The sequence below is a fragment of the Trichomonas vaginalis genome, chromosome V, assembly GCF_026262505.1.
Source record: "Trichomonas vaginalis G3 chromosome V, whole genome shotgun sequence".
In the NCBI taxonomy this organism is placed as follows: domain Eukaryota; phylum Parabasalia; order Trichomonadida; family Trichomonadidae; genus Trichomonas; species Trichomonas vaginalis.
The window spans coordinates 5,900,506-5,912,823 of record NC_067207.1 but is presented as its reverse complement, the minus strand read 5'-3'; the positions used below and the strand labels follow the sequence as shown (position 1 = coordinate 5,912,823).

Sequence of the window (12,318 nt, the reverse complement as noted above, 5' to 3'; positions counted from 1 at the left end):
AATTCACTGTTTAGAAGCTTAGATTTTAGATTGTGTTCTCACAAAGATTTAGGATACGATTATTTTCAACACAATCTTTAAAATGTCTTTCGAAGTATTTGCGACTAAAATCCTCTAGAAGCATCTTTTATTGATATCATCAGAGCACTTGAACCATTAGCCAAGATCAAACATATCACATTAATTAAGAAGAAAGAAGATCCAGAAAAAGGAGATAAACAAACACAATCTGCTTTTTCTCGAGTATTACACTGAAGAAGATGCTGCCAAAGTACTTGAATACGGTAATTCAGATCATCATGGTAAACTCGTTTCAGAACAAATGCTTAGTGATAAAATTGTCAGAATTTGCGACGAACCAATTCTTATTTTACCATTTAAAGAGCGCCAAGAAATTCTCGACCGTATGGAAAAGAAAGACAAGCGTAATCTTCACTTAATGTGGGAAGGACATATTAAACCAGGAGACGCAGCAGCTGAAGGCGTTTCCGACGCTGATATGGCTAAGAGAAAGCGTCTCTTCGAAACAAAGCAAAAGAAACTCGCAGATACAAACTATTCCATTGTTCCTACAAGATTATGCGTAATGAACGTTCCAGATGGCATCAATGCTGGTCGTGTACGCAAGATCTTCGCTGTTGCCTCACAGCGCTACTCCAGAAATCACAAAGATGACCCAATGTGTAGAAAAGCAATGAAATCTCCAGTTAGAATTACAGAAGTACGTAAGATCGAAGACCAGAAGGGTCTTTTCTTCGTAGAATTCTCCCAACATGAGCACACATTGTGTGCATTGCGCCAGGTTAATAATAATCCAGAATATTTCCCAGGAGTTAGATTAATTGTCGAATTTGCTGTTACAAGTTCATTTGCTACAAACCAAAGACGCGTAAAACAAGAGAAAAGAAGACAGGCTCGGCTTCAGCGCGTTCAAAATAAAGAAAAGAAACATCACTTCCAATTTGACGAACCTGATGAGAATCCAGACTCAGATGTTTCCGATGAAATACCTACATTAGATTAATAAATATAGAATTTTATTTGTTACATCAATATCATCATTTTTAAAGAAAAATAATTTTAAATTATTTATTTTTTCTTTGTTTCTGTCCTTAAGAATTTAAAAGACTTCTTTAAAAACACTCAATCATAACACAGGGAAAGTTTTTGGAATTTTTCAGGAAATTATCGACAATTATTCAATTACTTTACAGAACTATATAAAAAGAGAGTTTTTACGATACATTGAGTTATGGGTTTGTTCGGCTTACCTTTGTTTGATTCTTATTTATATATTATCCCGGACTTTGATTAATTTCAAAGTGAACATATGATTACTTTTGATACATATCCTAACCCAATATTCGCAATTATGAATTTGATAGTGAATTTATATGAAGATAAGGATTAAAGTATATAAATATAAGAAAATAACAAATATTTTTAAAAAATACAAGATAGAAATTAGTATCCACCATAGACACTTCGATCAAGGACTTGCAATTGAGATCTGAGTTCATCGTTTTCGGCATTGAGTTCATCTATTTCTTCTTTGATGACAGCAATTTCTTGTTTCATTTGCATACATTGATTTTGGATTGACATTGTTTCTCTAGCATTAGTTATTGTTTCATCACGAGAAGTTGTTCTCATTGATCTAGAAGCATATATAGTTGTTTTCATTCTTTCTAGATCTTTCATTGTTGATCTTAGTTGTTGTTCATGATGCGTTTCCATTTGTTTAATTACGCGTGTTAAGTTTTGGATGTTTTCATTCACTGCGTTTATTTGATTCTGGTATCTTGCTTTTTCTGTATTATATTGGTTTGTTAAAGCTTCTATATGATCATTATATTTGGGTTCTCTTTCTTTTAATTCCTTCTTACACTTTGCAATCTGTGCTTCGTATTCTTTTTGACGAACAGTTATTGTTGCAAGGCATTCTTCGACTTTTCCGCGGATATCTCTGATTTCTTCTCTAGATAGTGATGTGATTTCTGATAACTGAGATTCAAGATATTCAATACGTTGGGTATTCATTAATTGGGCTGTTTTATTGTTCTGATAGAAATTAGATTTGACTGCGGTTGCAGCAAGTTTAGAAGCTTGTGCTTTTTCTTTAGCTGTCTTCAGTTCTTGCTGTGCCATCTGTAATTTGGCCTGCTTCTCAACAGCTAATGTATCTATATGCTGCTCGGTCCATTGTTCTGCTTCTTTAAGTGATTTTGCGTATTTCATTTTATATGTTTGCATATCTTCTTGATGCTTTTCTTCGAGTGCTTTCATTTCTTCAATATGCTGAGTGCTTAATGCAGTTATTTCATCTTCGATTGAATTTACGTTGTAACTTATATCTTCATTTTTCATATTATTGATTCTGTTTGTTTTCTCTTGTAATTCTGCTTTCAATTCGGATAATTGATTTTCTGCATCTTCTATTAATTTCGAATATTTCATGATTTCTTTGTTTTTCTGAGCTATAATTTCTTTTGCTTCCTTATGTATCTTCTCTAGCTTGGATTTTCCCATAAAATTTCCAGCAAATACGTCAGAACTTCGCCCAAGCATTATTTTTTAAACGTGCACATATTGAAATTTTCCGTTTATTTTACATTTCGATTTGAATTTTTTGATGGTCTGACTGCTCATTCAGAATTATTTTATTTGAAGTAGTTGAGAAGAAGACCAAAACCAAACAAATCATCAAGATTAGAAATAAATTTTGCTTGAATGAAAGGAATGATAAGCATCAATCATTTAAATTCAGTAATTAATGATTTGCTACATGGTCCGGCATTTCTGATGCTTGAAATTAACTTGATATTTAATGAATTTATTAAATATATAATTCCTTCAAATCAGAACTACCCCACATATCTTCCATATGCACAACTGTACGGATGAATAGTTTCAGTGCAATTTTAGAAAAAAAATATTTTTATAACGAATAGATAGCAACAATTTTATTCAATAATCTCTATTAAGGCTCTAATAAACAACAATAATCATTTTATCGCAGAACAATTGATTTTCTATAGTAAATTTGTTAAGTAACGTTTGGACGACCATATTTCTTCCATTTGGCACCAATGAGGAAATCAATTGTACATTCAACAAATGAAATTGTTGAGTTAATGATAATTCCGTTTGTTAAATTAGTCCATGCGAAGATATAAGTATAAATAAGCCAATCTGGACAAACAGCTGCTTCTTTGACCAATTCCTCAGTATCCATGACAATGTCGGAGTGGAAAATTGAGAACAAAACCTTAATTGTTCTCAAGAATCCTTTAAATACGTTACAGAAGTATCCAAAGAAGGAGATTCCCATGAATACGAAACCAATATATGTTGGAATAAAACCAGCAGCAAATATGCATGATTTGCTTAATGATCTACCTGTGATTCTTGCGACCATCCACAATTCTGGTTTCATCTTAAGATATCTGAACAAACCAAGTGAATGAATGAAAGCAGAACATCCAAGAAGGAAGAGCAGCCATCTTTCTCCACCAAAATTAGGATCAACAATCAAAATATAGATAATAATAGTGACAAGAGTCAAAGATTGGTAAAAGAGGTTGAAAAATTCCCATCCGTTAACATTCCATAAAAAGGATTTTGCGAAACTGACGTAATTTTCTTTGGAATATTTTTGGGCAAATTTAATAAAGGTCATAAACCTTGAAATCGTAATCAATAATGCAAAAGCATCGACAAAAAGTATTGCAATTGGGAATACTTCGTTGTGTAATGCATCAATGAACATTGTTGTACCAATATATTGAACTTCTGTCTTCTTAAACTTCGATCTCCACTCAATGATGCCTAAGTTATCGACATCTTTGAATGACATTGAGTACTTGACAGTGATCAATGATTCTGTTTTTTCTGTAAACTCTTCTATCAAGTAATCAACTTCAAGTAATAGTTCTTTAAAGTTAAGAGTTTGGACTGCAGCACTTGCAATCTCACTAGCTTCAGATGCATTTTCCTGACAGAAATATGAAACTGAATTTTGTTTACCTTTTTCAATTAAGGTTGCTGTCAAATTAGAACTACGAGTGAAATTTGATTGCGCTGGGAATGAGTCAGTAAATGTGAAAAATAATTCAGAGACATTTTTAACGATTTCGACAAATTCGCTCTTGAAATAGATATATGTAAGTCCATCGTCATCTTCGTCTGCATCTCCCATAAAGTAATTATCGAATATCGTATTAAAATTATGGAACATGGCCATTTTTGTAGTCTGGAACGTTAGCGCAAAGAACACATACAGTAGAACTATCGCAATATCGAATAGAGGGCTCCATGGAACTACATAATCGTTCTTCCATGTTTCAAAATCTCGATCTGTTTTCTTAAATTGCTCATTGTTCTTCATCAACTTAGTATAGAACTTAACTTCTTCTCCTGGATCATCGGGAACGATCTTTAATATTTCGGTATACCGATTGTATTGCTGAGGGCTAAGCATTTTGAAAATTTAATAACAATCATTGAAAAAATTGAATGTGAGAAGATAATTGGCTCAATTATTTTTTATAAAAATATTAATATATACAGTTCATGGACTGTGGGAAAAATCTGGGACGGGTAGTCGATTCGAAATTGAATTGACAAGTGGGCGATTTGAGATTATTCGTAAACTTTTGAAATAAATAACATCGAAGTTTTAATAGTGATAAATCATTCTCATATATGGAGAATGGTAAATTAATTAATGATAACGTGTTTTATGCTAATTCATAATAAATTTGCGCGATTTGTTATGGAGGTGTTCAATTAAATACTGCAAGATTTAATTAATACGCAGAGTGTACAATGCTACTGCATATTGCTGAATAACGGAACTCTATTGTCTTTTGAAAATTAAGATCTAGTTTGATTAATTCGAATTACAATTTTGTTTCAGAACGCTACATAATGCATACAATCTGAAAAGACACATATTATTAATCAGATTCAGATTGATAGATTTGATCGAATAAGGTCAAATGTCAGATAACTCAATTTGAAGTGGATTATTTAATTTAAGGATATGACGCTTATAAATCATTAATCAGGGTGTATTAAAGCTATTAAATAATAATTTTTTTCAATATAGTCTTGCAATAAAACGTTTTTGCAATTAATATTTATGCTTATGATCAATGCAATGCATAAAATCATTAGACATTTATCGATTTGACATTGCTTACGAAAAGACAATGAAATAACCTTTGGAATCAGAATTGATGGAAATGAATATTGTGAGCCTGCTTGATATTTTGAATCAAGGTCGATGTAAACAATAAAGGTTATTTGTAATTTAATAATCAAAATAAAAACAAAAAGTTTATATATAATGAGAATAATAAAAATAACATGGTTAGATATGCGGTGACATAATTCTTGCTTTTCCGCGTGATCTCATTGATGTGCGAGGAGAAATCAACATTGAATTTAATGACTGTGAATGCATTTCAAGTCCAGTTATTACATCAATAAACTGGCTTTGTGCCTCATTCACTTTTTGCAATGCTGCTTCACATTCTTTCTTTTTAGCAGCAATTCTTTGTTTTTCGTCATTTGCCATTTCTGGGTCTTGGAATTGAGCAACCAAAGATCCCCTGTATTCCCAGAGTCTCTTTATATCATTATCCAATTGCTGGCTACGTTCATTTGATGTGTTGAGCATTTGTTGGATATATTGGTCATCTTTAACTAATCTTTTAGAAAGATTGTCGTCTAAAACATTCTTCTTCTTATCATATTCATCATTGCAAAGATTTTGAAGTTCTGTCAGAGAAGATTTCACCGATTCAATTCTTCTTTGAATAGCAGAAAGGGATTTCTTGTGTTCTTCTAGAAGATTTTGTTTCTGCTGTTCAATCTTTTGTATAATCTCTTGTTTCTTCTTTTGGATATCGGCTTGTAAATCATCATTATTCTTTTTATTAACTTCTATCTCTCGTTTGAAGGATGCTTCATCGTCTTGGTATTTCTTTTCTATTTTTACCTTTTCATCTTCAAATTCTTTCTTTGTTTTCGTCAAATTATTCGAAATTTTGGTTTTATCATCTTCTAACTGTTTATTTGCGTCAGCAATTTTCTTTTCCATTTCAGTTTGTTTCTGTTTAAAGTCTTCTTGTAATTTTGTTAACTTATCTCCGTTTTTAGCAGATTCCAATTGTTGTTGCATTTTTTTGACTTTCTGTTCGTTCTGGTTCTTCATCTGTTCTAATGATCTCTTTCTTTGGTTAATCATATCTTGAGTTCTGTTCTGTACGTTCCTAATTTTTCGAATTTGATCAATGACCATGAAAGCTCTTTTGTTTTCTTCAGCATCGAATAGTTTTGAGAGTTGTTCGATCTTATTTTGGAGCTCAACTTGTTCAAATTGGATTTTAATATCATATTCTTTTCCAATTTCTTCTGTTTCTGATTTAATTGATCTCTGGTGCTGGCGGATGAGTTTCTCAGTGTTTGATATCATAGCATTCAATGCCGATGACTTGTTCTGAGACTCAATATTTGCCTTGTTTATTAATTCTTCCGCGACCTGTAATTTTCTTTGTAATTCTTCAACTTCTTTTTCATGTTCGATTAAAGCGCCACTTTTCTCGGTACTTTTGGCTAGGTTTGCGAGGTTATCGCTTGATTGCTTATCAAATGTTTCTTTTGATTTAGTTTTTTTGTCTTGCAAATCTTTTCTAAATCCGGATAAAACTTGTTCGGCTTTCTTCTTGTTTTCTGTCTCTTTTCTTGTTTCTGCTTGCTTTATTTCGGATTTCGACCATCCAATCTACAATTATTTGCTTTTTCGTAATCCGAAATTTTCGTTTTGTTTTTCTGTTCAATTTGGTTGATTTCTGTTTGATTGGCTTGATTGAGACGCCTGATGTCACCTTGGGATTTCTCTATTTCTGTTTGAATTGATCGAGTTTTGTTCTTTCCAATTTCATTTGAAGTATTAATGACACCTGTGATATTGGAAAACTGATCTGTCTCGTATTTATCAAATTTAACTGTGAGTTCTTTGAGTCTTTTCTCAAAATTTTGAAGTTCAGAGCCAATTTGATTCTGAAGATATGTTTTTGATTGATAAATTGAAGCAAACATCGATTTTAATGATTCAGAAAAGTTATCCTTAACAACTTGTATTGATGTTCCTAAGCTATCAATGTTAGAGTGCGATTCTTGAATTAATGATTCAAAATATTGTCTTTCTTTTTCAAGAACTTGCTTATATTCAGCTTGAGAGGCGGCTATCTGCATCTGCTGGTTGCTTATATCGCCCATTTTCGTTTCAACAAGATGTTCGTTATTATATTTAATTTGGTTGATTTGTGAAATCAGGGATGCAATCTCATTCTTCATGTGGGCTTGTTTTTGTGCACGAACTTTTCCTTCGTTCACTAACTCTTCTTGAAACGTGTTTACTAAAGCTGCTGCTTTGCCACGAATAGCTTGTATCTGAGCATTATTTTTGGCAATGCTAGATGTATACTGTTGTAAAAAATCCGAAAAATTTTGTCTGTATTGTCTGATTAATTGAGATTCTGTGTTTCTGTAATTACTTAGATCGCTAAAAAGTTGATTATTTGCATCTTTAGCGCGTTTTATCTTTGTTAGTAATGAAACTAAGACTGGTCTACGTTTAATAATTTCGTTGAATAATTGTACGTTTTTTTCTCTCATCAAAGATTTAACCAATGACTTGTGTTCATTCGCCATTTTAGTCATTTTCTCATCGTGCTCGGCCTGTAATTGCTTCATTTTTTCTTTGAGAGGATTAACTGCTGAATTTACCTCTGCTTTTGATTTCGGCTTTTGTTTTTTCTTCGTAGACATGAACTCTGCCTTGAACTTGTCTGCAGAATTGATAACGGGGTCTGCAGATTGGAAATTCTGTTTTCGTAATTGAGCAATTATTTCTGTAAGATCCTTTGCTTCTTTTGATATATTGTTGACTGTTTCCACTCTGGACGTAACCAATTCGTTGTATTCTGTTTTCGCAGCTTTATATTTTTGCGCAAACTTTCTGCACTCGTTATCTATTGTTGCTTTTCGAAAGTTGAAGAGTCTAGTGTTTATATCTTCAAGTTGTTGACGATGATCTATGAAAATTTGCGTTATCGTGTTTTCATATCTGTTTGCAACTGATAACAACATGGCTGCATGATCCATTGATATATTGCGCATAGAAACGATGACTTTCGACAACTGTGCAACTTTTTTACATGAGTTGTGCTTGAAAGCCTCGTTTCTGTCTGTTATCATTATAAAAAACGACCGAAAATTTTATACGATGTCTAGCTATTTTCTATGTGAATATGGTATTATTCCTTTTCCAAATTTAATGTAGAATTTTCCATTTAGAGAATTACTGAAAACTAACCAAATCTTGGTGCGTATCAAAATATGATGATATCAAAATGCAGCTGTGAAGAAGGTATTATTTTCCATTGAAAGCAAAACAAATAAGCAATTATTTATGCGTATTCCCCTATGCTCATTATCGATTAAAAAAAAAAATATTTTCAAAAAATTAAACAAAAATAAAAAATAGAGATAAAGTAACATGTGTTTATAAGATTCGAACAAGATATTATTGTAATTTAAAATCCAGTGTGTACCTGTTTTGATATAATCGCACGAATATGTTTTGGAAGTCTCTTGAAACAGTTTTGGCAAATAGGTTTGTTCTTCCAAGCCGCAAAAGCTTGATTAGCTAAGTTTGTCTGACATATAACACAGCAGAAGCATCCTGGATGAAAATGCTGTCCAATCGCGGTAATAGCCTTATCAGTAATTTCTCCACCGCATTCTGCGCAACTTGTAATTGGTCGTTGAGGTGCGTGTTCGATACAGTAAATATGACCCTTTCTTTGACGATAATTATCAACTGTTAACTGTTTGTGGCATGTAGCACATCTGAAATGTTCCTGGCAATAGCATTTTCCAGCAATAATAATTGAAGTTTCGCAGAAAGGTTTGCTACAAATGCAGCAACCGTAATCTTCTGGCATATCAGGTTGTTTATCTCCATGAGAGCAAGTTAAGCAGTAAACTTCTTTGCCAATTAATACAGGTTCGATCAGAGGCTGATTGCATTTCTTGCAAGTAAAGTGTCTTTTATGAAAAGCAAGATTTTCGAAATAGATTACATCACTTCCACAAGGGTTGCCGCATCTCTGGCAGCGCGGGCCAAAAGATGCAAAAGATGCCCATGATTCTGCTGAGTTCATTGAATTAAGCTGTGAAATATCTCGTGAAGAAGGACCTACAGACTTTATAATTTCTAGTACTTCGTCGTCAGTGTTTTCCATTGATTGGAATGCTGTTAATTGAGAGCCAAATTGCATTTCATTTGGAGCATTATCTGAACTAACACCATCAGTTTCTGTCGAGTTTTGACTTGAACTCGTAGGGCGTTTCCTGCTAAAGAAAGCAATTTCAGGAGCGTCCATATTTGATGATGTAAATTTGCGTCATAAGACGATAGAATATGTAAGAATTAGAGGCTCATGTTCGTAGAACCATAAACATGTGGTAACATCAAAACCAAAAAAAGGTACATTCACTATTTTTGACAAAATTTTAAATTTTCATGGGGTTGTAAATCTTATAATAACTAGATGAATAAGGAATGAATCCCAGTATAATGTGCATCATTATATTAAACACTATATGTAAGGCTAATGATTCTATTAACACTTATGAAGATCTATAGTATTTGAGCAGATAAATTTGATAATTTCCAAAACTCTTATATTTCAAAATTAAAGTGTGCGAATGCATTTAAATGAGAGCAAAAAGAGATTGTGTTGTAAACAGAAATTCATCAAAAGTGACACATCAGAAAAGCTAAAATATTGAATTTTTGGAACTTTTGATAGAGCACGTTTTTAAATATTAATTAAAGTAAATGTATATTTTGTAAAGATTCTTTTTAATAAAAAATAAAATTTTGAAGAAGAACACAAAATCTTCTGAAAAATAATATCACATAAACTCATATTATTTTCTAATATATAACTATTTTATATAAAAATCAAATTCAATGATCTTAAAAGCGAAGGATAAACCTCAAAATTTACGAATATAATGAGTGGGAATATAATGCTTATCTATCATAAAACCATATGAAATATCAATTTTTGCTTTACGCCTAATTTTTGACGACAATTAGCAAAAAATGTTAAATGTTAACACTCAGTCCATTTGAATATGAAAAATAAAATTGACTTTGATTAAATGTTTTTATTTATCATGCAATTCTTCTTGCGACCAAAGATTTGAATAAAATTTCAAAAAATAAGATAGCTTAAAAAATAATATACGGTAGTGTTTACTAATAGATGAATAGTATATAAATTCTATTAAAATGGATTTGATCCAAAAAAATATAAAACCAAAAATAATTGTTATAATTTAAATAAAGAAGTAATTTAAAACGATTTTATTTATGATCAAATTTTATATATTTTTTTGGATCAAATCCATTTTAATAGAATTTATATACTATTCATCTATTAGTAAACACTACCGTATATTATTTTTTAAGCTATCTTATTTTTTGAAATTTTATTCAAATCTTTGGTCGCAAGAAGAATTGCATGATAAATAAAAACATTTAATCAAAGTCAATTTTATTTTTCATATTCAAATGGACTGAGTGTTAACATTTAACATTTTTTGCTAATTGTCGTCAAAAATTAGGCGTAAAGCAAAAATTGATATTTCATATGGTTTTATGATAGATAAGCATTATATTCCCACTCATTATATTCGTAAATTTTGAGGTTTATCCTTCGCTTTTAAGATCATTGAATTTGATTTTTATATAAAATAGTTATATATTAGAAAATAATATGAGTTTATGTGATATTATTTTTCAGAAGATTTCATTCTATATGCCTATGAAAAGTACTCTCAAAACTAACTTTTTCCTAATTATAATTAAATCTAGAATATTGTATTATGCTTAGTATTATTTCATTTTTCTCATTCAATTTAGAATTTACAAATGTCAAAAAATTGAGAGCTGTCACTTTTGATGAATTTCTGTTTATTACAATTGATGCTGTTAAAACTAGGTGTTAATTTGCAATTATTTCGCATCACAAGAACTACCCAGTAAATTCGGCTATCTTTCTTTGCAATTATTCTCCATTATACATATAATATAATATAATGGTTAGTGTTTGAAGAAAAGTTACTAGAGAATTATTGACTTTTGAAATAATGCAGAATTTTACTTGAAGAAATCATTAATTTATGAGTTCCAAATTGCTAAGCATGACGAAGGATCATTAAATTTGCTACAATTAAATACACTTATTGCAGAATTAAGATTTTTGAAATTAAAAGTTTGAAATATTGCCTTTTTGAATAAAAATTTAAATTTTATTATATAATCATGATAATATCTTATAGAAATTAAAAGAAAATATTTTAAACCATTCAAATATTTTGAATGTCTTATCAATTTAAAATATTAAAAGATAGCTTGATTTTATCATCATTAGTTGTTATCAAAGTTTTCTTCTTTTGATGAACAACAGTAAATGATTTGTTAATAGCTTGTCTTCCTTTTTGCACCAAAATCAAAATTCTCACCCGATCAGTAATCGAAAATTTTGTAGCATATGATTATTTTCCATTGAAAAATTATCACTAAAAAACTTTAAAAAATTAACTTTTATTCTTAATTTCATGTATGAAGGAGGTAGGAAATGACTTTAAGATTGACATCCTATTCATGGCTAAAGTTTTAGGAACTTTGAAGCCTAATTTGATATTGAAATTTTGGAAGATCAATGAATATGGGGATAAAAGTTGCATATCCTTGGACATTAAGAGGACATGTTATGAGAGTGGATAGCGTTCGACGATTCACTGAAAAAGTTACTCCTCGAAAAGACTATCTAAAGCCATCAAGTTTTTTGAATATTTTCTATCGTCTTTTTATTTTTAGTAAATTAGGATGCTCATTAAACAGTATGATTAAAAAAAATTTTTAATTTATTTTTCAAGGGAAAATAATCATACGCTACAAAATTCTTTCGATTCATCATTCAATTGAGAATGATAATTTTGTAGCATATTTAGAAAAATGTTCGGTCGCTGGCGCTCCCTTCGCATTTTTCTAAAAAACGCTACAAAATTAATTATGATAATCTTGCACTCAATTTTGAAACTCTCTGATTTACAAATAAGCATTCCTTTGGAAAAGCAGTCCTATTATGATTCAAGATATTTTAAAGCCCCCATTTCATACAATGCGCAGATATATTCGAAATTGCAAGAACTCTCAAGAAAAATGCA

General features: G+C 30.9%; 4 protein-coding genes and 1 pseudogene across 5 annotated transcripts, besides 7 other annotated features; 1 reads left to right on the top strand and 4 right to left on the bottom strand.

Annotated features, from left to right (window-relative positions):
- Positions 1 to 322: 322 nt before the first annotated feature.
- Positions 323 to 1,024, top strand: TVAGG3_0285840 (RNA processing; the record flags this gene model as incomplete). The annotated part of the gene is made up of 1 exon (XM_051228990.1): positions 323 to 1,024. The coding sequence occupies one exon, from the start codon at positions 323 to 325 to the stop codon at positions 1,022 to 1,024; it is 702 nt and encodes a 233-aa protein (XP_051098720.1).
- A 440-nt stretch (positions 1,025 to 1,464) lies between these two features.
- Positions 1,465 to 2,568, bottom strand: TVAGG3_0285830 (uncharacterized protein; the record flags this gene model as incomplete). Its single annotated transcript, XM_001298597.2, has 1 exon — positions 1,465 to 2,568. The coding sequence occupies one exon, from the start codon at positions 2,566 to 2,568 to the stop codon at positions 1,465 to 1,467; it is 1,104 nt and encodes a 367-aa protein (XP_001298598.2).
- Positions 2,569 to 2,804: 236 nt separating this feature from the next.
- TVAGG3_0285820 (mucolipin family) lies at positions 2,805 to 4,522 on the bottom strand (the record flags this gene model as incomplete). Its single annotated transcript, XM_001298598.2, has 1 exon — positions 3,047 to 4,480. The coding sequence occupies one exon, from the start codon at positions 4,478 to 4,480 to the stop codon at positions 3,047 to 3,049; it is 1,434 nt and encodes a 477-aa protein (XP_001298599.2).
- A 598-nt stretch (positions 4,523 to 5,120) lies between these two features.
- On the bottom strand, positions 5,121 to 8,293 carry TVAGG3_0285810 (annotated as a pseudogene). Its single transcript has one exon — positions 5,375 to 8,268. A coding segment is annotated over exon 1 (2,894 nt).
- Positions 8,294 to 8,554: 261 nt separating this feature from the next.
- TVAGG3_0285800 (actinin binding) lies at positions 8,555 to 9,463 on the bottom strand (the record flags this gene model as incomplete). Its single annotated transcript, XM_051228989.1, has 1 exon — positions 8,607 to 9,458. One exon carries the CDS (start codon positions 9,456 to 9,458, stop codon positions 8,607 to 8,609), a length of 852 nt encoding a protein of 283 aa, XP_051098719.1.
- A 92-nt stretch (positions 9,464 to 9,555) lies between these two features.
- Positions 9,556 to 9,822: a mobile genetic element.
- Positions 9,814 to 9,851: a mobile genetic element.
- Positions 9,823 to 9,851: a terminal%2Cinverted (terminal inverted repeat of Banshee-A3 transposon ID:TVAGG3_0285780).
- Positions 9,852 to 11,028: 1,177 nt separating this feature from the next.
- Positions 11,029 to 11,065: a mobile genetic element.
- Positions 11,029 to 11,065: a terminal%2Cinverted (terminal inverted repeat of Banshee-A3 transposon ID:TVAGG3_0285770).
- A 2-nt stretch (positions 11,066 to 11,067) lies between these two features.
- Positions 11,068 to 11,603: a mobile genetic element.
- A 551-nt stretch (positions 11,604 to 12,154) lies between these two features.
- Positions 12,155 to 12,318: part of a mobile genetic element that runs on past the window's edge.